Source organism: Girardinichthys multiradiatus, chromosome 7, assembly GCF_021462225.1.
Source record: "Girardinichthys multiradiatus isolate DD_20200921_A chromosome 7, DD_fGirMul_XY1, whole genome shotgun sequence".
NCBI classification, from domain to species: Eukaryota; Metazoa; Chordata; class Actinopteri; order Cyprinodontiformes; family Goodeidae; genus Girardinichthys; species Girardinichthys multiradiatus.
This window is the reverse complement of record NC_061800.1, coordinates 49,748,148-49,772,073: the sequence shown is the minus strand read 5'-3', so window position 1 is coordinate 49,772,073 and position 23,926 is coordinate 49,748,148. Positions and strand designations below refer to the sequence as shown.

Genomic DNA, 23,926 nt, shown 5'->3' with positions numbered 1-23,926 from the left:
AAGCGTCTGGAGATCGGGTCGTCGAGGTCTCCACCTTTGTCCGCTGTCTGATCCTCTTTGTACAGGTGCCTCATGGTTCCCTCTGCAGGTGGTAGGCTCACTGTGGGATCTCCTCGGGTCTCTTTTTCGGGCTTGGCCCCAGGCCTGGCTCCAGGGCGGGAACCCGGCGATGTTATGTCCCTTGTTCTAGTGGTCCTCATGAAGGCGTCTGAACCCTTTTTTGTCTGGACCATGACCCAGAGCCTGTTTACCATGGGAGACCCTACCATACTATATAGTATATTTATGATCTGTGTGACTAAATACGGAAATAAAAGGGGGAGGGGGGCTGGTATGAGCATACAGAGTGCATGCTCATTGCTGACTGCTCACTGTTTGTTTTTGTCACGTGTCACATGGCAGACACATGTGTGGCACTGTGTACAACCTGGCTATATGCAGCGGGAGAGAGGAGGAGGATGAACTCGTCTTTCTCAAAGTAAATTCGCCAGATGATAACAATGTGAAACAGAAGAAACATTAAAGCAACATAATGCCTTTTTTATGGGTATTTTTTAATTTTTTATTATTTTTAGGCTTTAGCAGCCTTTATTTTTAAAGTATTTTTTCAACAGTAATAAGACAGGAAATGGTTTGGAAAGAGTAGGAGTGCAAAAAGCATCAACGGACCAGTCAGTATTCAATCTCGGGACAGTCTAAGTTGAGGACGAAGGCCTCTGTCCACGGGTTGTACTGCCAACCCCCACGCCAGCAGCACAGCCCCCTGGACAATATTTTTTTATGTGGATGTTTGCACATTTTATGTGGTTCGTGTTTACAGTTATTGTTCACCATTAGGGCGTTGTCTCAATTTTTATATTTAATGGTACAGTCGGTGATTTTTATTTCTGCAAAAGCAACTCAAAAGCACTATTTCTCTTCTATTTTGTTACTTTTTGTGCTTTATATGGTTTCTATATTACAAACAGTACTAAAATGCCATTTATGCACACAACACTTGTAGTAAAGAATTACATTGGTATTTGATGTTTATATTTTATACTTAATTTTAGGAAAATATAAAGAAAGACTTTTCTTTGCGTGCACATACCTTGGTTATATTTGGAACCTTTTAAATGAAAATATTAATCATACTTAATACACTCATACTCGTCGTACTTGTACTCGTCGTCCTCCGCTTTATCCGGGACCGGGTCGCGTGGGCAGCAGACTCAGCAGAGACACCCAGACGTCCCTCTCCCCAGACACCTCCTCCAGGGCGAGCCCGAGGCGTTCCCAGGCCAGCTGAGAGACATAGTCCCTCCAGCATGTCCTGGGCCATACCCTGGGCACCCTCCCGGTGGGACGTGCCTGGAACACCTCCCGAGGAAGGCGTCCAGGAGGCATCCGGTATAGATGCCCAAGCCACCTCAACTGGCTCTTCTCGATGTGGAGGAGCACCGGTTCTACTCCGAGCTCCTCCCGGATGGCTGAGCTCCTCACCCTATCTCTAAGGGAGTGCCCGGCCACCCTACGGAGGAAGCTCATTTCAGCCGCTTGTATCCGGGATCTCGTTCTTTCGGTCATGACCCAAAGTTCATGGCCATAGGTGAGGGTAGGAACGTAGACCGACCGGTAAATCGAGAGCTTTGCTTTTCGGCTCAGCTCTCTCTTCACCACAACGGACCGGCACAGCGCCCCCATTACGCCCTTTTTTGCTGACAGGACACCTGTAACCTGCAACTCTATGCGTTACATTAACGTTCAGCTTGGACTCCTGCTTTACTTGCACAATGATCACCTGCACTGTTGTATTGCTCTTGCATCTTATACTGCTCTACGTTTACTCTCACTCACTTAAAACTGTGCACATATATTTATATTATATTGTAGATATGTTTATACTGTTTAATTTGTATTGTATTGCACCGACTACGCCAAAACAAATTCCTTGCATGTCCAAAAACGTACTTGGCAATAAAGCTTTTCTGATTCTGATTCTGATTACTGCGGCAGCCGCACCGATCCGTCAGTCGATCTCCCGCTCCATTCTTCCCTCACTCGTGAACAAGACCCCGAGATACTTAAACTCCTCCACTTGAGGCAGGAACTCCCCTCCAACCTGAAGAGGACAAGCCACCCTTTTCCGGTCGAAAACCATGGCCTCGGATTTGGAGGAGCTGATTTTCATCCCTGCCGCTTCACACTCGGCTGCGAACCGCCCCAGTGCATGCTGTAGGTCTTAGCTAGAGGGGGCCAGCAGGACCATGTCATCTGCAAAAAGAAGAGACGAAATCCACTGGTCCCCAAACCAGACCCCCTCCGGCCCTTGGCTGCGTCTAGAAATCCTGTCCATAAAAGTTATGAACAGGACCGGTGACAAAGGGCAGCCCTGCCAGAGTCCAACATGCACCGGGAACAGGTCCGACTTAGTGCCGGCAATGCGAACCAAAGTCCTGCTCCGCTTGTACAGAAACCGGATGGCCCCTAATAAAGGGCCCCTGATTCCATACTCCTGGAGCAACCCCCACAGGGCATCACAAGGGACACAGCTGAATGCTTTCTCCAGATCCACAAAACACATGTGGACCGGTTGGGAAAACTCCCATGAACCCTCAAGTACCCTATAGAGGGTATAGAGCTGATCCAGTGTTCCACGGCCGGGACGAACACCACACTGCTCCTCCTGAAGCCAGGGTTCGACTATCGGCCAGACTCTCCTCTCCAATACCCTGGCGTAGGCCTTACCAGAATCGCTTCGGGGCCAACCGGTTGTCCTTCTCTATGGCCTCACCGAACTCCTCCCAGGTCCGGGTTTTTGCCTCTGCCACCGCCCGGACTGCGGCATGCTTGGCCCCACGGTACCCAGCAGCCGCCTCAGGAGTCCCACAAGCCAACCACAGCCCATAGGACTCCTTCTTCAGCTTGACAGCATCCCTTACTGCCGGTGTCCACCAACAGGTTCGAGGATTGCCGCCGCGACAGGCACCGCAGAGCTTACGGCCACAGCTACGGGCAGCAGCATCGACAATAGATGCGGAGAACATGGTCCACTCAGACTCTATGTCTCCAACATCCCTCGGAATCTGGTCAAAGCTCTCCCAGAGGTGAGAGTTGAATACATCCCTGGCCAAGGGGTCTGCCAGACGTTCCCAGCAGACCCTCACTATGCGCTTGGGCCTACCAAGTCTGTCCGGCTTTCTCCTCCTCCAGCGGATCCAACTCACCACCAGGTGGTGATCAGTGGACAGCTCAGCCCCTCTCTTCACCCTAGTGTCCAAAACATGCAGCCGAAGGTCTGATGAGACGACAACAAAGTCGATCATTGACCTCCTGCCTAGGGTGTTCTGGTGCCAAGTGCACTGATGGACACCCTTATGTTTGAACATGGTGTTCATTATGGACAATCCGTGACTAGCATAGAAGTCCAATAACAAAATACCGCTCGGATTCAGATCGGGGAGGCCATTCCTCCCGATCACGCCTCTCCAGGTGTCACTGTCATTTCCCATGTGGGCGTTGAGACCTCTCCCCAACCCGAAGGCGCAGGGGTGCGACCCTCTCATCCACTGGGGTAAATCCCAACACTAGACGCCTGAGCTGGTGGGCGACAAGCAAACCCACCCCAGCCCGCTGCCTCTCCCCGTGGGGGAGATGGGTTCCACCTCTGTGCGTGGAGGCGAGCCTAACTATTTCTAGTCGATATCCCTAGACCTCCCGCACAAGCTCAGGCTCCTTCCCCCCAAGCGAGGTGACATTCCACGTCCCTAGAGCCAGCCTAAGCATCCAGGGATCGGGCCGCCGAGGTCTCCACCTTTGTCCGCCGCCCAATCCTCTTTGCACCGGTCCCTCATGGTTTCCCCTGCAGGTGGTGGGCCCACTGGGGGATGGTCTCGCGTCTCCCGTTCGGGTCCCGCGTGGAGCAACCCAGCCACCAGGCACTCTCCGACGAGTCCCGACCCCAGGCCTGGCTCCAGGCTGGGACCCCAGCTCCGCCGTACCGGGCGACATCACCTGCCTTGATTTCGTAGTCGTCATGAGGGGTTCTTGAACCGCTCTTTGTCTGACCCGTCACCTAGAGCCTGTTTGCCATGGGAGACCCTACCAGGGGCATTTAAGCCCTAGACAACATAGCCTCAAGGATCATTTGAGCACTCAAACCCCTCCACCACTTTAAGGTGGCGGTTCAAGGACTCTACTTAATACAGATAATTCAAATTTTTTGTGAATTTCACTCACACATGCCAGGTTTCCCAAAATTAATGAATATATTAAACACTATATTAGGTATAAAATAGCTTGTTCTGCAAAACAAGTACATTTTCAAACATGGATAATTTCTACAGCTCTTTTGAATGGCTCTTTGAAGTTAATGGATCCTGAAGATTCAGTTCCTTTTATTTAGATATAGGTCCATCACTAGACCCAAAGCCTTAGAAATGACTTGTTAACTGTTTCTAGTCTCTGAGAGATGTCAGAGACTCTTTTCTTGGAGTTCCTTAGATGGGGCATGACGTGCTGTGTCATTTAGATAGGAATTAGTTTGACTCACATGCAGACTCACTCAGGAGACCAGTAAAGGTTCAAGGTTTTATTTACAGTCAGTAATACTTGTCACACCGGAACCCGGTCGAGAGTGCTCAGGCAGGTACTTCAGACTTCTCGAATTTACTAAAGAGCAGGGTGCTGGTTAGTACTGGCTTCATAGAAATAAATCCTCAAAATCCAAAAGGTTTTGCTTACATGAGTCACAGGCAGAAAACTCCTGGGATATCTTTTACCATTGGGCTTGGGAGTCAGGTAGTCCGATAAAGAACGGTCCACAGCAGGTCTGAGTTCACACAGTGATAGGAGCTTGGGAAATCCAGGCACCAAACCACAGTCTAGTGGTGATAATCCAAAAATTACAAACTGTTAGAAAGAGGTTCTAGATGTCCAGGTTGAAAGGAAACCACCCACACCTCACAGGTACAAGCAGGAAGCAGAGAAACAAAACAAAGTTAGCACAAGCTCTGGTCAGACTGGCAAAGTTACTCTGGCTTGGTGATTACCACATGGGCAAAACACACAGGCAACGAAGGACTGGTAGCTGGTTCCTAAATACTCCTCCCAGGTACACACGATCAACCAACGATCAGGAACACTTGTAGCAGAGTCAGCAGTGGCTCCAGGAAGACTTCTGGTCAAGCACAGTATAACGCTCCAAAGTCCCAACATGCGGCCTACTTCATGTTGTCAGACAGGTTTTATTTAAGCAATTAAAGAACTTAGGAAAAGAACATTTTCTTCAAATGGTCCATCTACTTGGAACAAACTACAACAGGACCTGAAGCTGTGCAGCTTCACTGAACTGAAGTTTTTTAAGCATATTTGAAGCAAAGCATCAATGCATGGTTCCTGTTCCTAATGTTTTACTGCTTGGTCTTTATTTTCTCTTGTATTTTCTCAGTTCATTGGTAGCATGAATTGTACTGACTGCTGTGGGAATTAACATGTGGTTTTGTATGCATATTTAAAGGAGCTCGTGTTTTGTGGAAGGTGCGTTTGTTTGTGCTTGACAAAATGAAGGTTAGAGGTGAAGATGGAGGACAAGGATATGTGGAACTTTTTTTTATGTTTTGCATTTGAAGGTTTGTTTCATCTGTGTGTCCTTATCGACCCGTTCTTCACTTTCCATCAGCAACATGAAAAACCCTTGATGGGTGCGCCAACTTTACCTGCAGGGTCTAGGTGTGGTGATTCTAATCCAGCGCAAAACTGTCTCCAATTAGCCGCAAAGCCTGCACCATAATTCAGGACAGACACTGAAACGAAGCGAAGTTTTCAACTGCTGGACTGAGATAGCCCGGCCCATCTGGTGCAGCAAATGGCCCAACTCACCAGGGAGCGAGGGGAGTGAGAAAGGGGAGGAGATCAGGGGGTAAAGAGGGGGGAGACGGAGGAAAGAGGAGGAGGAGAGGGACGGATTGTAAACAGATCAGCAGCCTGAAGATCTCAACAGAACCGCATGTCTCAAAGACAGAGGCACAGAGACAGACAGAGGTCCAAACGGTAAACTTTGAGGAGCATCATGTCAGCTTGGTGAAAGAAGCGCAGAGCAGAGCAGAGCAGAGCAGAGCAGGCTGGAACTGCGCACCTCCTGCACAACATGGATTGTGGGAAAAAGTTCGGAGAGTTTTTCTCTGTCTCTGCTCCGAGACGGAGAGGATTGTAAATGCCCTGCTCCCCAAGTGCTCCCAAAACTTTTCCCAGCTCGCTTCATGGAGGCGCAAGCGCGCTTCTGACTTGCGGGAATCCGACCCCAGAGAAAAGTTTTCCAGTTTTTCCTCGAAACAAAAACCAGAAAAAAGAAAGAAAGTGAACAAAGAACCTGGAAAAGACTCGGCTTTAGGGACAAACAGGAAAGGTAAGAAAGTTTTTTTTTCTCTTCGCTCAGGAAAACACTTCAAGAGTTTCTCCTCCTCCCCTCTTCCTCTTCTTCTTCTTGTGTTCTGTCTGTTCAGATGAGCTGCTTCACATCTCGTTTGCACTTTGAACTTATCTGACACAAGAATCCAAAAAATGTTCCTCCTGCAACTTGATCCATGACGGGAAAAGATGTTTTCAGATTTCAAAGCGCCATTAATTTTTTATTACAGATTAGTTTTATTTTCTTCATCAAGCTGCCAGAAGTTTTTACAATCAAGCCCAGAAAATCTGCACATTAATTTAAGTTCCTTTCTGACAACAGTGACCCTCTGTGACATAATCTTTAAAGCTGCATTTGAATGAGTCAAAGAGAAGTAGATGAATGCTACAGCATGGCTGTAGGACTTGCTGTGAGACATGCTGTGGGACGTACTGTAGGACATGCTGTGGGACATGCTGTGAGACATGCTGTAGGACTTACTGTAGGACATGCTGTGGGACATGCTGTGGGACATGCTGTGGGACTTACTGTAGGACATGCTGTGGGATATGCTGTGAGACATGCTGTGGGACGTACTGTAGGACATGCTGTGGGACGTGCTGTGGGACATGCTGTGAGATGTGCTGTGGGACATGCTGTGGGACGTGCTGTGGGACATGCTGTGAGACGTTGTGCAGGACATGCTGTGGGACATGCTGTGGGACGTGCTGTGGGACATGCTGTGGGACGTGCTGTGGGACCTGCTGTGAGACGTTTTGCAGGACATGCTGTAGGACATGCTGTGAGACGTAGTGTGAGACGTTCTGTAGGATATGCTGTGGGACATGCAGAGGGACATGCTGTGGGATGTACTGTAGGACATGCAGTGAGACGTTCTGTAGGACATGCTGTGAGACGTACTGTAGGACATGCTGTGAGACGTACTGTGGGACATGCTGTGAGACGTTCTGCAGGACATGCTGTGGGATATGCTGTGAGACGTACTGTGGGACATGCTGTGAGACGTACTGTGGGACATGCTGTGAGACGTTCTGCAGGATATGCTGTGAGACGTTCTGCAGGACATGCTGTGAGACGTACTGTGGGACATGCTGTGAGACGTACTGTAGGATATGCTGTGAGACGTTCTGCAGGATATGCTGTGAGACGTTCTGCGGGATATGCTGTGAGACGTACTGTGGGATATGCTGTGAGACGTTCTGTAGGACATGCTGTGAGACGTACTGTGGGACATGCTGTGAGACGTACTGTGGGATATGCTGTGAGACGTACTGTGGGACATGCTGTGAGACGTACTGTGGGACATGCTGTGAGACGTACTGTGGGACATGCTGTGAGACGTACTGTGGGATATGCTGTGAGACGTACTGTGGGACATGCTGTGAGACGTACTGTGGGATATGCTGTGAGACGTACTGTGGGACATGCTGTGAGACGTACTGTGGGACATGCTGTGAGACGTACTGTAGGATATGCTGTGAGACGTTCTGCAGGATATGCTGTGAGACGTTCTGCAGGATATGCTGTGAGACGTACTGTAGGACATGCTGTGAGACGTACTGTAGGATATGCTGTGAGACGTTCTGCAGGATATGCTGTGAGACGTTCTGCAGGATATGCTGTGAGACGTACTGTGGGATATGCTGTGAGACGTTCTGTAGGACATGCTGTGAGACGTACTGTGGGACATGCTGTGAGACGTACTGTGGGATATGCTGTGAGACGTACTGTGGGACATGCTGTGAGACGTACTGTGGGACATGCTGTGAGACGTACTGTGGGACATGCTGTGAGACGTACTGTGGGACATGCTGTGAGACGTACTGTGGGACATGCTGTGAGACGTACTGTGGGATATGCTGTGAGACGTACTGTGGGACATGCTGTGAGACGTACTGTGGGATATGCTGTGAGACGTACTGTGGGACATGCTGTGAGACGTACTGTGGGACATGCTGTGAGACGTACTGTAGGATATGCTGTGAGACGTTCTGCAGGATATGCTGTGAGACGTTCTGCAGGATATGCTGTGAGACGTACTGTAGGACATGCTGTGAGACGTACTGTAGGATATGCTGTGAGACGTTCTGCAGGATATGCTGTGAGACGTTCTGCAGGATATGCTGTGAGACGTACTGTAGGACATGCTGTGAGACGTACTGTAGGATATGCTGTGAGACGTACTGTAGGACATGCTGTGAGACGTACTGTGGGATATGCTGTGAGACGTTCTGTAGGACATGCTGTGAGACGTACTGTGGGACATGCTGTGAGACGTACTGTGGGATATGCTGTGAGACGTACTGTGGGACATGCTGTGAGACGTACTGTGGGACATGCTGTGAGACGTACTGTGGGACATGCTGTGAGACGTACTGTGGGATATGCTGTGAGACGTACTGTGGGACATGCTGTGAGACGTACTGTGGGATATGCTGTGAGACGTACTGTGGGACATGCTGTGAGACGTACTGTGGGACATGCTGTGAGACGTACTGTGGGATATGCTGTGAGACGTACTGTGGGACATGCTGTGAGACGTTCTGTAGGACATGCTGTGAGACGTACTGTGGGACATGCTGTGAGACGTGCTGTGGGACCTGCTGTGAGACGTTTTGCAGGACATGCTGTGGGACATGCTGTGGGACGTACTGTAGGACATGCTGTGAGACGTAGTGTGAGACGTTCTGTAGGATATGCTGTGGGACATGCAGAGGGACATGCTGTGGGATGTACTGTAGGACATGCAGTGAGATGTTCTGTAGGACATGCTGTGAGACGTACTGTGGGACATGCTGTGAGACGTTCTGCAGGACATGCTGTGGGATATGCTGTGAGACGTACTGTGGGACATGCTGTGAGACGTACTGTGGGATATGCTGTGAGACGTTCTGTAGGACATGCTGTGGGATATGCTGTGAGACGTACTGTGGGACATGCTGTGAGACGTTCTGTAGGACATGCTGTGAGACGTACTGTGGGACATACTGTGAGACGTACTGTGGGATATGCTGTGAGACGTACTGTGGGACATGCTTTGAGACGTTCTGTAGGACATGCTGTGAGACGTACTGTGGGACATGCTGTGAGACGTTCTGTAGGACATGCTGTGAGACGTACTGTGGGACATGCTGTGAGACGTACTGTGGGATATGCTGTGAGACGTTCTGTAGGACATGCTGTGGGATATGCTGTGAGACGTACTGTAGGACATGCTGTGAGACGTACTGTGGGACATGCTGTGAGACGTTCTGTAGGACATGCTGTGGGATATGCTGTGAGACGTACTGTGGGACATGCTGTGAGACGTACTGTGGGATATGCTGTGAGACGTTCTGTAGGACATGCTGTGGGATATGCTGTGAGACGTACTGTGGGACATGCTGTGAGACGTTCTGCAGGATATGCTGTGAGACGTTCTGCAGGATATGCTGTGAGACGTACTGTGGGACATGCTGTGAGACGTACTGTGGGATATGCTGTGAGACGTTCTGTAGGACATGCTGTGGGATATGCTGTGAGACGTACTGTGGGACATGCTGTGAGACGTACTGTGGGACATGCTGTGAGACGTACTGTGGGACATGCTGTGAGACGTTCTGCAGGACATGCTGTGAGACGTACTGTAGGACATGCTGTGAGACGTTCTGTAGGACATGCTGTGAGACGTACTGTAGGACATGCTGTGAGACGTTCTGTAGGACATGCTGTGAGACGTTCTGTAGGACATGCTGTGAGACATGCTGTGAGACGTTCTGTTGGACATGCTGTGAGACGTACTGTAGGACATGCTGTGAGACGTTCTGTAGGACATGCTGTGAGACGTTCTGTAGGACATGCTGTGAGACGTACTGTGGGACATGCTGTGAGACGTTCTGTAGGACATGCTGTGAGACGTTCTGTAGGACATGCTGTGAGACGTACTGTAGGACATGCTGTGAGACGTTCTGTAGGACATGCTGTGAGACGTTCTTTAGGACATGCTGTGAGACATGCTGTGAGACGTTCTGTTGGACATGCTGTGAGACGTACTGTAGGACATGCTGTGAGACGTTCTGTAGGACATGCTGTGAGACGTACTGTAGGACATGCTGTGAGACGTTCTGTAGGACATGCTGTGAGACGTTCTGTAGGACATGCTGTGAGATATGCTGTGGGACATGCTGTGAGACATGCTGTAGGACATGCTGTGAGACGTTCTGTAGGACATGCTGTGAGACGTTCTGTAGGACATGCTGTGAGACGTACTGTAGGACATGCTGTGAGACGTTCTGTAGGACATGCTGTGAGACGTACTGTAGGACATGCTGTGAGACGTTCTGTAGGACATGCTGTGAGACGTACTGTAGGACATGCTGTGAGACGTACTGTAGGACATGCTGTGAGACGTACTGTGGGACATGCTGTGAGACGTTCTGTAGGACATGCTGTGAGACGTACTGTGGGACATGCTGTGAGACGTTCTGTAGGACATGCTGTGAGACGTTCTGTAGGACATGCTGTGAGACGTACTGTAGGACATGCTGTGAGACGTTCTGTAGGACATGCTGTGAGACGTTCTGTAGGACATGCTGTGAGACATGCTGTGAGACGTTCTGTTGGACATGCTGTGAGACGTACTGTAGGACATGCTGTGAGACGTTCTGTAGGACATGCTGTGAGACGTACTGTAGGACATGCTGTGAGACGTTCTGTAGGACATGCTGTGAGACGTTCTGTTGGACATGCTGTGAGACGTACTGTAGGACATGCTGTGAGACGTTCTGTAGGACATGCTGTGAGACGTTCTGTAGGACATGCTGTGAGACGTACTGTGGGACATGCTGTGAGACGTTCTGTAGGACATGCTGTGAGACGTTCTGTAGGACATGCTGTGAGACGTACTGTAGGACATGCTGTGAGACGTTATGTAGGACATGCTGTGAGACGTTCTGTAGGACATGCTGTGAGACATGCTGTGAGACGTTCTGTTGGACATGCTGTGAGACGTACTGTAGGACATGCTGTGAGACGTTCTGTAGGACATGCTGTGAGACGTACTGTAGGACATGCTGTGAGACGTTCTGTAGGACATGCTGTGAGACGTTCTGTAGGACATGCTGTGAGATATGCTGTGGGACATGCTGTGAGACATGCTGTAGGACATGCTGTGAGACGTTCTGTAGGACATGCTGTGAGACGTTCTGTAGGACATGCTGTGAGACGTACTGTAGGACATGCTGTGAGACGTTCTGTAGGACATGCTGTGAGACGTACTGTAGGACATGCTGTGAGACGTACTGTAGGACATGCTGTGAGACGTTCTGTAGGACATGCTGTGAGACGTACTGTGGGACATGCTGTGAGACGTTCTGTAGGACATGCTGTGAGACGTACTGTGGGACATGCTGTGAGACGTTCTGTAGGACATGCTGTGAGACGTACTGTAGGACATGCTGTGAGACGTACTGTAGGACATGCTGTGGGACGTGCTGTGGGACATGCTGTGAGACGTTGTGCAGGACATGCTGTAGGACATGCTGTGAGACGTACTGTAGGACATGCTGTGAGACGTACTGTGGGACATGCTGTGAGACGTTCTGTAGGACATGCTGTGAGACGTACTGTGGGACATGCTGTGAGACGTTCTGTAGGACATGCTGTGAGACGTACTGTAGGACATGCTGTGAGACGTACTGTAGGACATGCTGTGAGACGTTCTGTAGGACATGCTGTGAGACGTTCTGTAGGACATGCTGTGAGACGTTCTGTAGGACATGCTGTGAGACGTTCTGTAGGACATGCTGTGAGACGTTCTGTAGGACATGCTGTGAGACGTTCTGTAGGACATGCTGTGAGACGTTCTGTAGGACATGCTGTGAGACGTGTGTACGTTTTGTTGAAAGATTGAAATTTTGCTGTTTGTTCTGCAGCCTGAGCAGTCAACAAACACTTCACGCCTTTGTGGGGCCCTTTAGCACCAATATTTGCTGATGGCTTTTCCCTCGTCTAACATGAGCTGCTAATGATCTCCAAACTCCAGCGTGGACTACTGTGTCTCTATTTGTTGTTAGTCAAACGTGAGTGAATAGGAAGGTGTTTTTATTTAAATTTGTTTGGAACAGGTGCGTGCATTGTGAATGTAAATGTGCTACAGATGTGGAAGAAGTTTCTAAATCTTTGTGGACAGGTTTAATAGTTGAGGTGTGAATGTGTGTGTTCTCTGCTCCACATCATGACAAGGCCAGTTGAGGCTCAAGGCGATTAACATGTGAAGAAAAAGAAGGAAAAGGTTTTAGTGCATTTGTCCTTTTGTGACGGATGAAGAGTTCCAACAGTTCAGGCCCACAGTGAGGGAAAGGAGTGAAGAATGGATAAGCCTATTCAGCTCATTGAGGCTGAGCTCCGGTGCTCTGCGCTCTCCGCAGTGTTCACACACCCTATAGTGACCATGCCACTTTCATCTCTGCTGTAGCCCCCACTTTCACACATGGCCTCCACGCTTTATTGATCTGCTTCTTTTTCTGGAAATCTGTAGAAGATGTAATGAAGCAGATAGTGAAGAACGACTGACAGGGCTGTGAGATTATGTCTGCAGAGAAGGTTGCAATGGGTGGGGGGGTTGCAAATACCGATGAAGTCTAGCGTACAGGGACAGAGAGGAGTGGTGGAGGAGAGAGTGACTGAGGAGGGGGAGGAGCACCAACACTACCCTCCTTCTCCATCACAACCATCCACCCCTGCTGATCAGCTGCTGATTGTTTCTGTTAGCAACAAGCTGATGCTTTTCAGTGTGACTTCTTCATTAACAGGTCTCCATTCAGGATGCTCAGCTCTGGCTTTGGCAGATCTCCAAATGTTTTTCAAACCTTTAGATGTAGATACCCCTGTTTGGAAACACCAATTCAATTCAATTCAGTTTTATTTCTATAGCTCCAATTCACAACACATGTCGTCTCAAGGTTCTTCACAACAGTCAGGTTCATACATTCCAATTAATCGTAATCATTGAACAGTTCAGTCAGATTCAGTTATTTATTCAAATTGGATAAAAAGTTTTTCTATCTAAGGAAACCCAGCAGATTGCATCCAGTCAGTGACTTGCAGCATTCACTCCTCCTGGATGAACACCACAAACACTTGAGAGAAGATGTTTTCATAAAAGTAATGTACAAAGTCGGTTTTTAGCTGGTGTTTCAGTGCAGTAAAAAACAGACCTCTGCATGTATAAAGCTGAGTGTGTGGAACATTTTAAGATGTATATTGTGATGTGATGAATAAAAGTGCTTGAAAATAGAAAATGAATGAAGGGATGAAAAAATAGTTTTCACAACATATTGGATCAGTACCAGTAAGAACTACAGGATTGCTTGGACTGCAGTAAGACACATGCATCTGAGATAGTAGCTTGATTTAGATTGTAGCACTTTAGATGCCAATGTTTGCACCACGTTGTGGAGACAAATGGAAAAGAGCAGCGAGGGTAACATGAAACCTTTTGTCTAAAGCCACTTCAACAAGTGTCACGTATTAAACTTGTGGAAATATTTAAACCATGAATTTAATCTATTTTAGACTTGGGCCTACATAAAAAAAACCCGGAGGGCATCTGGAAGTTGCTTCCAGTACTATGAGCTAATTCTGAAAATAAAAGACCTTTTTTACTGTGTGTACATTTCCCTGTCTGCATTCTCAGCTTAGTTGGACCAAGAGGTAGGTCACAAGAAAAGCGAACCTGTGGTTCTGCTCTTCTGGAGTCTGAGAGTTGTGAGCCCCCAGAGAAGGTGTCTGCTGTGATGAGATTCTAAGGGCCATTTGTCCCCCTTTTCCACAGGCTCGTTTTAGCCGGCGTGGCTCTGCACCACTCGGTTTCGCTCTTCTTGGTACGGTAACTGTTGTGTTTCCACTGACCTCCCAACGGCTGAAGCTATGGCGACTGAAGCCCCGCCTCCAGCCATGAGTGTAGCTGTGCTGCTATTAACGTTACTGTGTTATGTTGTCACATTAAAGTAATCTGCATGAAATGATAATAAATAAATAAAAACAAAAGCATAAATAAACTAAATACTAATAACGTTTGTATTAATGTATATGCAAGAATGCCTTATTTCTGTTTTTATGTCTAAAATGATCCACTGGGATAATTATCTGGACCACATCCCAGCCAGAACTTATAAAATAAGGCTGAGGGGTTCTGATGTGAGGGGGTGGCAGGAGGAGCAGAGAGGAGAGATGCTGCTGTCTGGATGGTGAAGCTCCAACGTTTGCCTGAAGAAGTTACAACTTTGGGCTTTATGAGGAAGTTTCAGCCATGGCAATAACGAGGACGAGGTCTTTAAAGAGCAAAACTGCGTGAAGTTAGTTTTAGGCTGGATATTCGTGCTCCGCGGATTCACCGGGGCTTTTCTCCCGTTTGATCCGATGCAGGCAGTCTGATTACGGGCAGCTGCTCTCTGACTGCTCCCTCCTGCAGACGATGGTCCACTTAAGGATTGTAAATACATTTCTGAACCAAAAACCTCGTTTTGTGGTGGTTTAGTTTTGTGTGTTTTGGGGGAAATGTTTGTGCCTCTGAACAGCTGATTTTATGTGTGATCAGCTGGTTTAGGATGTTATTACATGCAGCGCTCTGCCTGCATGTAATTCAGAAAGGTGATTTGTCCTTTTTCTTTTCTGTCAGCCTTCAGGCTGGTTTATGACCCGTAAATGGTCAAATTACATGTATGACCTGCTCCGGCCACTGTGGTCCTTAATATCATTGTAGCTGCTCTTGAGTTTTATTAGATTTTCCCTGCACTGTCTAAACAAAAACCTTCTCGTTTCTCCTCCTCCCGCGGCCAATCAGTGGAAAGCAGTCTGGTCACGTCACATCTAGTCCCTACTCAGCCTCGGTCGGACCTGCTTAGGAGCAGGGACCAAAATAGTAGGTGGTGGTATAGAAAAAACTGTAATGGAAACGCTTGCAAAGCGAGCTGAGTGGAGTTGAGTAGGGCCAAATCGAGCCAGTGGAAAATGGGCATTAGTTGTTTGGGGCAGGGGTGCTTTAGAGGGGTGGGTAGAAGGCAGGGCAGGCTGAGATGAGCCTCTATGATCTTTTGCAATGAGCAGCACTTCAGGCAGAGGAAAATGTGGCTGAGTAAGCTAACATTCATCTGTAGAGCTCTTCATTGAATCCCATTTCCTTTGCTTTTCACGTGGGGAGGTTGGGGGGGTGCACTCCCCTCCAGGCTGAAGTGTGCAAGGTTAAAGAGCTTTGTATCAGATCTGGTTGGTTAGAGTTCGGGGTGATATGAGCATCATGAAGTGGTCCCTCAGATTCTGAACGCAGACTTTTCCAACTGGAGAAGATTCGGGGATGGACGTCATTTCTTAGTTGCTCAGTCTCAGAAGAGACCCAGATTGGCACAGTTTACATCAATTATACACAATTCATTATTAGAACACGTAGCCTGGATCCATCTGGTTAACTGTGCTTGCCTAAAATCATTCCTCATTGCTTTTATACTTCGTTTGTTTGTCTAGATGGAACTAAGGTCTTTTTTTTTTTATGTGTTTGGTGAACTGAGAGAATTATCAGATAAAAGATGCAACATTTTTAACAGAAATGTCCATGTTGTAATCCTGGTAAATAAATATGACAAAACGAACTATTTAGTCCAAAAATCAGCCAAATCATGCTTTTCCTTTTTCTGTTTCTTTTTGCTGTAAAACACATTGTTGGAACATGCTGGAAAGTCAGATATTTATTTAACAAGCCTTTAAAGACAGAAAACTGTCGACACGCTCATCACAGCCTGATTGACCTCATCAGTCTCTGTGGCAACTCCCCTGAAAGAATGCACGGCTGCTTCAGAGGTTTTCAGGAAAACCATCCTTGCATTTCACCTGGTTCCACTTTCCCTGCAGAGATAGGGAAGTTCAAACAGCCCCGGCTGTCATCATGTTCAGAGTAATCAAAGATCTTCCCTGAGCTCTTCACACATTCATCAGAAAGCCCAGTTTTCCCAAAAGTTTTAGCAGGGACCTCATCATTGTCCATCTGCTTACAAAGGAACAATGGTCCTTGTAGCTCCGAGGTTTGTGGGGAAACTGTGCTCAGGTCACAGAGGGTCAATCGTCCGTCGGGTGGGGGTGTTGGTGGAGCTGATTTCATTATCTCAACTCCAGATAAACTCTCAGGACAATGGAAAGAGTCACCATATTGACTTCTTCACCTTTAATTGAAGACATTATTGTGTTTTTAGCAGGGAAACATGTCATTAATTCAAGCAAAATTAAATTAGATTTAGCTTTAAATAGAAGACATTTGACACAAAAATGTTTGTTACACTAAAGGCTGTTGAACACAGAACACAACAACGCGAGAAACACCAGTTTCACCAGTTAATAAACTGGTTATTCCTGTGCTTTTTAGAATTTATCAAATGTTTTTAAAGCTTTGACCTGCTGATACAGATTAACTGTTAACTGGTACCAACAAGGTACCACCATTTTTAAATCCTACAGGTTCTATGACAGATGGACGTTATATGCCCAAAATGATAAAACAGAGAACCTTTGCTGTACTCTGTTTAGCCTTCCTGACAGCAAAAGATGGTCTTTTGTTGGTTCCACCACCATGCAGCAGAGTCCTCAGACATAATGAAGTAGCACATTGCGGAGTCTGGTCAACTGAATAGCTAACGTTAGCAATTTCAGGTCGTTAAAAAAATACCTGGCTAAATTTAGATGGGTATTTGCATTTGAGATGATCCACTGTTTTAGGTCGAGTATAACTTGTGAGCCGTCTCAGCGTTGGTGTAAGATGTATTTATTTGTTTTACTGACCTGATTCTGATTGTAGGTCAATGCTAGGCTGAGTGTTGGAGCCAGAGGAAGGCTGATGTAAGACCGGGGCCCTTTGTTACTTCTATACCATGTATCCAGAGGTGTTTAATCATGCTGGTTATGCTCCCCCCTTTGCATTATATAATCCTCCTGCAAGTGTTGCACTGAGCCGACTGGTCATCTCTTATTAAAGATAAGCCCTACTTTTGATCGCTGCCACACACTGTCCGTGGTTGTGCGAACACATCCTGTGAATTCTTCTTCGTTGATATTTGCTGACTTGTTCTGGGCGGCGGACTGGGTTTCGAAAAGATAAATTAAATTTAAAAAAACTTTATGATTCCAGGAGAACTTGAATGTTAGTCCTGGTTCCAATCAACTCTCGAGACTTGATGCTCAACCCTAATCATGGGAAGTTATGTGCAGCGTTACCTTTCTTTATTAGTTTTATTTGCAAGTACTTGTAATGTTTTATTTTTTTGCCACCACCATCCTAAACCTAGATGTTCCAAAATAAAACATGTCCGCTTCAGCACATCCACCAGGAGACAAACAGTGGAGAGATGTGCTGTGCAAACCTAAAGAAGTGCAAGAATGTCTTTGTCCACTTATGGCTGTGAATTTGTGCAACATTCAAAGGTTATTATTCCCATGAAATGACCGTCCAGTTGCTGACTGACAAAATTATTCTGGTTTCACAAACTTCTAATCAGCATATCTTACTTTGTTTATGACACTATTTGAGTCCAGGCATGTGCTGCTGTGACATTCTCACAGTCTTGTGAAAAAATATCAGCTTCACAATATTTAAAATGTTTAAGACTGAATTTATTTTATTCCTACTTTTGCTAAAAAATTATTACGAAAGTAGGAATAATCTTATCTGTAACATTTTTGGGGATTTTACTACACAGAATTAAAAAAAAATTATAATATAAGATACATTTAGGCTTGTTGGGAAGAATAGTATATTTTATATTGTATTTTTCAGGTTGGTATTAGTCGAGCTGTCTGCTCCAGTTGCCACCCTACAGTCACCGGCTGCTGTTTTAAACTTGTATTTTAAAACTTTATAAAACAGCATTTTTAGGCATTTTTCCAGTAAGAGATATAGGTGGGGCTCCTGTATTTTTCACACCTTGACTCTCTGTTCTCTGTATTTCCAAACAGACAAACTAATATTGCACTCAAACAACAGCCTTGTTTCAGCCATCTGAGCAGCAGTGCAAAGCAACATGTGGGGCAAGGGGGTAGGAGCAGTTGCTTTACACTGATCTATACAGCTACACTCTCTCTGGCTTTTATATAAATAAATCTTAAACGGTGGTAACTTTGTTAAGCTTAGCTAGACCTTGAAACCAGCCCATAATTATCAGAATCTGTTGCCTAATCAACTTGAGGAATCAGGGAGAATATTTTTTGAATCATACTGAAGAGGCCTTCAGGTTCCTGTAAGCTGTAGAAATGGAATGCTGGATTGTCTGGGATATTTGCAGGTGGGATTCATCTCATGCAGTGCAGAGAAATGTGGCCTGTAGAAGCTGCATACAGAGGTGTATGCAGAAGCAGCAGAAATGCAGTCATCGTAAACAGGGTAAGGAGGCAGAGTAGGGTCTGTTTGCACTTGTAACTGCTGGGTTTGTGTTGGGAAGGAGAGAGGACAAACAGTTTGTCAGCAATGATTTAGATGAGGGTCCTCCCATAGCTGCGAGTTGGGTGGAGCCTCATGGGCAGGACCGCCAAGCTCGTTTGTCTGATGTTTCCATACGATGGGAGATATTGGAGTTGAAATGAAGCTGACTCGCTGCCAGGCCACAGTCTCCTCTTTGATTGAAGCATGAGACAAGAGACAAAGAGCATCAAGAGTTGAGCGGGGATAAGGAAACATGTGGTTGTCTTTAACAGCATGCTCTGAAATGATCCCCCCTCCCTGTTAGCATGTCTCTTGCTGCCGTCTTCTTTTCTCTCTCTCTCTGTCCTGAATGCTGGTGTGGGGCCAGAACCAGTTTTGGTCATTTAACAATCAGCTCATAGGTTTAAGATGGCACTGGTTCTGTGCAGGACCCATGCTCTGAGGGTGAACTCAGCCAGGTCAACAAGTGGTCACAGTTTACCAGATAACATGGTGAAGCCAGAAGATAATCTGTGTCACTTCTAATTGAAGCCACTGCTCACAGAGCGACAGAATGTGAAGGTTCTGATGTTTGAGAAGGAATCCAGAAACATTCAAATAGTTGGATTAACATCTAATCAGATCCATGTGATCAGGTTTGTTTGAATTTTGGGTCTAGGAATCATTAACAAACTCACTTTGAGCCACATATTGAGTGCTGCTCTGAGTTCAGTCTCAATAAAGGTAAAATTTGTTCTTTGAGGATGTTTTTCCCCCAAAGAACAACATGCATTTATGAACTTTTACTCTCTTCATTTGAATTTCACAGTTTTTCCTTACAATTTTAGTTTTAAGAAACAAACATTAAGATATGACAATTTTTTTCCAGATGTTAGCAGGTTCCATTGGTTCCCTTGTACCGTTGACTTCTGTCATTAGTGCTGCATCATTGTGTTGTACTATGATGTTATATCAGATGAAATAACAACAATGATCCTCAGTTCCTATGGTGAACACAAAAAAGAAGAGAAGGAGAACAAGACATCTTCATCTGTCTGACAGAGATAGTATTCTGCCACACATATGGCCCTTCTGCTCGGATTCTACTTGGCACAGCTCCACTCCATCTTGGCCCACTCTTTGAGCGTTTCCGGTACTGTTTTTTTCCGTACCGGTACCTAATGTTTTGGTCCCTGCTCATGAGTAGGTCCGGAGGGGGCTGATTCGGGGCAACATGTGATGTGAACAGACTGCTGTTCACTGATTGGCCATGGGACCAGGAGAAATTAGAAAGTTTTCCAAGAGATTCTAAGAGTGCAGGGAGAAGATAATAAACTCAACAGTGACTACAATAATATAAAGGACCACAATGGCTGGAGCAGGTCAAACCTAAATATAATTTCGCTATTTTGAAGTCATTAACCAGCTTAAAGGCTAAAATAAAAGAAAAAGGACACATCAGCTTTCTGAATTACACGTAGGTATGGGGTCGCTGTATTAAATAACATCCAGCTGATCACAGTCAGCTGGTTTAAAATCAGTTGTTCAGATGCACAAACATTTCCCCAAAACATTTCCCCAAAACTGAAGTTTTGGTTACTCTTGGTGGAAAGCTGCAGGTATCCAGGTTAAGGATGAGGCTCACTTGTCCTTTTGTAGTTTTATTAAGTTTTAGTAAGTTCTGTTCAGTTTCGTCTTCAATTGAATTCCTTTTGTGTATGGTTATATAAAGTACACAGGTAAAAGAAAGGGTACCGATTAGGTTATTGGTCATAAAATCTGTGCAAAGTATTCATTCAACTGCTTTCATCAACTTAGAAATAGTTCAAAAGAAATGATAAGTAGGAAACCAAATCCTACATATCTAAGATAATTTCAATATCTAAAATAAAAAGATATTAAACTTTTACATACACAATAATCAGATCTATATAAACCTGTCAGGGTTTGAGGTTCTGAGGACCAAAGCGACGACAGGACATTGCAGGTGCATATTTGATGGATACATTTAATGAAACAAAGACTAAACTCTCAGGATACAAAGGAAAACTCAGGAACCAGGACTGATAACTGTACAACCGGCAAACAGGATAACGGCAAAACAGGAGGGTAAACAGACGACCCAATAATGAGGGAACAAAAAACACGGGTTTAAGTACAAAAATCAGATGAAATCAATCAAAGAAACACGACACAAGTGCGCAGGTAGACGAGGTGGGGAACAACAAAACACCAACAAAACCTAAACAGAGAGGAACCAGATCTATACGGAAATACAGACAAACTCATCTAACACAGGAATCCAAGGGACTAATCTAAACAAAAGTATGAAATATAGAACCTGACCAGGAACTGAAACAGCAACTTAAGAAGGTAGGGATAACAGACTAGGAAGTCAAACTCAAAACCCTAACACAGACAGATCATGACACTACCCCCCTTCAAGGGTGGATCCAAGACGCCCTTCAGAGTCCACAAAAACAAAGAGACCAAAAACTCAAAACTACCTGATCAGGACAGGCAGAGGGGGCCTCGGAAGGAGGGCAAAAACCAAAATAAAAAACTATTCAACCTAGTCGGGCAGAGGGGGCCTAGGAAGGGGGTAAGTTAAAAGACAAAACAGAGTCCAGGAGGATGGCTTGGAGGTCGTCCCGAGCAGGCACTTAGTTTAGGTGGACAGCCAGGAGATCGTCCTGAGTAGGCACTGAGTTCAGGTTGATGGCGACGATGACGAGAGCCAGGAGACCAGCAGTGTTGGAACATCAGAGGCCTGCGACAAAAGAGCAGGAACCCAGGAGACCAGCAACAAAGGTGCAGAAGCCTAGGAGGCTGGTGACTGCTGAGAAGAGCCTTGGAGGTCTGTGGCAGCTGAGAAGGTATCCTGGAGGTCTGCCGCGGAGAGGCATAGAGGACCCTTGGAGAACCCTTTCTGGAGGTCGAAGGCAAAGAAACTAAGAAGACCAGGAGATCCCGCGACAAACCTGGCCAAGTGGTCGACTGAAAAGGAACTGGGGACTCTTGAAACCACGGTAGAGCTTGGGAGCCTTGGAACCACAAAGAATCTTTACAGAGCACCAAAAGGATCTTCGATGTGGCCCTGGAGAACAGTGCAGGAACTGCAGGAACTCTTGGTAGAGACACATGGAGCGTCGGCGGAGCCCAGAAGATTTGCAATGTTGAGGCACTGAAGGAGAAGGCAGTTCGTCCTCGAACCTCTCCCAGAACTCAGGAGGCGGATGGTGGAACAATGTGATGGGTGGCTGGTCAGGAGAGGATGATGATGATGGCTGACCCACTAAGGCATGAGCTGAAGTATAGGCGGGACCCTCAGTGGCATGAGCAGGAACAGTGAGGAGCTTTGAGAGGAAGCCACAGAAAAACCCAAGAAGGGTGCAGGAAGAGGAGGCTGGTGCAATGTGATGGATGGCTGGTCTGGAGAAGACAGCAGTCATGATGGTGGGTCTGGAGGGGCTGAAGCATGGAGAAGACCCTCAGCGGAGGCAGGAGCTGAAGCGTTGAGAAGACCCTCAGTGGAGGCAGTTGCTGAGGCGTTGAGAAGACCCTCATTGGAGGCAGGAGCTGAAGCATCAAGAAGACCCTCTGTGCAAGCAGGTGTGGAAGTTGAAGTGTTGCGTTGATCCCCAGCTGAAGCGTTGCGCTGACCCTCAGCGTTGCGTTGATCCCTAGCAGAGGCAGAGGCTGAAGGATCGGAAAGACCTTCAGAGGGAGCAGCTGAAGCTGAGGCGTCATGATGACCCTCAGTGGAAGGACCTGAAGCGTTGAACTGACCTTCAGCAGAAGAAGAGGCTGAAGCATCACGACGATCCTCAAAAGAAGCAGAAGCTGAAGCCGAGGGGTCTGACTGATTCTCAGTGGATGCAGAGGCTGAAGCATCACACTGACCCTCAGCGGAAGTCCAGATATGCAAAGAGGGGAGCCAGAGGTGCAGAGTCAGGGACACAGAGACGCTCATCTGGAGGAGAGGCATGAGGCAGCAGGGGTTTCAGTTTATGAGCAGGCTTAGGAACAGCAAACAAAAAGTCTGATGCTGCCCCTGGTTGCATGGCCAAAAGAGTAGGATGATCCACCAAAAGCCCATGCTGTAGTTGGGCAGCTGGCTGGACAGAAATTAGCTTATCCTTCTCCTTCTCTGAAAACGTGGCTGGGGCAGAACAGAACTTCAAGGATACAAACTAATGGGGAAAACATAACATACAGAACATAAACTAGAACACAATAAGAAACTAAAACACAGCCAGCAAAACAAAAAACAGAAATAAAGTTCAGGCAGGTGATCCGGTGGTCATCCCGTGCGGGCATAAAATTTAGGCGGGTGACCCGGAGGTCATCCTGTGCGGGCATAAAATTCAGGCGGGCGAACCGGAGGCCGTCCTGTGCGGGCACAAAGTTCAGGTGGGCGACCAGGAGGAGAGTTGTAGAAACCGTGGATGCTAACAGAGGCATAGAGATCGTGGAGGCTGACAGAGGCGTAGAGACCTGGGCGGCCAGCGGCAACGACGAAGACTTAAAGACTGGTCTTGAGGTCGGCGACGAAGGAGCAAGAGTCTGGACGACCGCGGATGAAGATGTGGAGACCAGCAGTGGCGATGAGGACGAGGACCTAGAGGCCGGCAGAGACGTGGGTCTTTGGTGGCCTGCAGCTGCTGAGCAGGAGCCTGGGCCGCCGTCGACGAAGACGTGGAGGCTGATCACCCATGATGCTCACAGAAGCAGTGCCTGGTGAACCCTTGGAAGCGGAAAAGGCGCCTGGCGAACCCTCGGAAGCAGAAGCAGGAGCAGCGGTTCATCCTTGAAACCTTTGTCCCTGGGTTCATCGACCAGAACGGGGTTTCTCTCTGAACCCCTGGATGGCCTTGAGACCAGGAGCAGGATCTAAGGCGTCGCATCGACCCTCAGTGGCGTAAGCAGGAGCCGAGGTGTCGCCGAGACCCTCAGTGGCGAGAGCAAGAGCCGAGGCATCGCCGAGACAGTGGCGAGAGCTGTAGCCGAGTCGTCGGCCAGACCCCTGATGACTGGAGCCGAGGCATCGGCCGGACCCCTGATGACTGGAGCCGAGGCGTCCCTGGAGACATGCCGTGGGCTGAGCTGTAGCACCGTTC

The 23,926-nt window shown here is 47.3% G+C and overlaps 2 protein-coding genes across 2 annotated transcripts in view; one reads left to right on the top strand and one right to left on the bottom strand.

Annotated features, from left to right (window-relative positions):
• The first annotated feature begins 4,642 nt into the window (after positions 1 to 4,642).
• The window catches only part of gli2a (GLI family zinc finger 2a), a 141,078-nt gene continuing 121,794 nt past the window's right edge, over positions 4,643 to 23,926 (top strand). Inside the window, exon 1 of the mRNA XM_047370959.1 lies at positions 4,643 to 6,385. The gene's annotated coding sequence lies outside the window, so the exon portion shown is untranslated. The remainder of the gene's footprint in view (positions 6,386 to 23,926) is intronic.
• LOC124870899 (dynein heavy chain-like) lies at positions 6,048 to 12,090 on the bottom strand (the record flags this gene model as incomplete). Its single annotated transcript, XM_047369724.1, has 5 exons — positions 6,048 to 6,118; positions 6,821 to 7,239; positions 8,333 to 8,673; positions 10,450 to 11,133; positions 11,431 to 12,090. Coding segments are annotated over 5 exons (2,175 nt in total), but the record flags the coding sequence as incomplete, so codon positions are not given.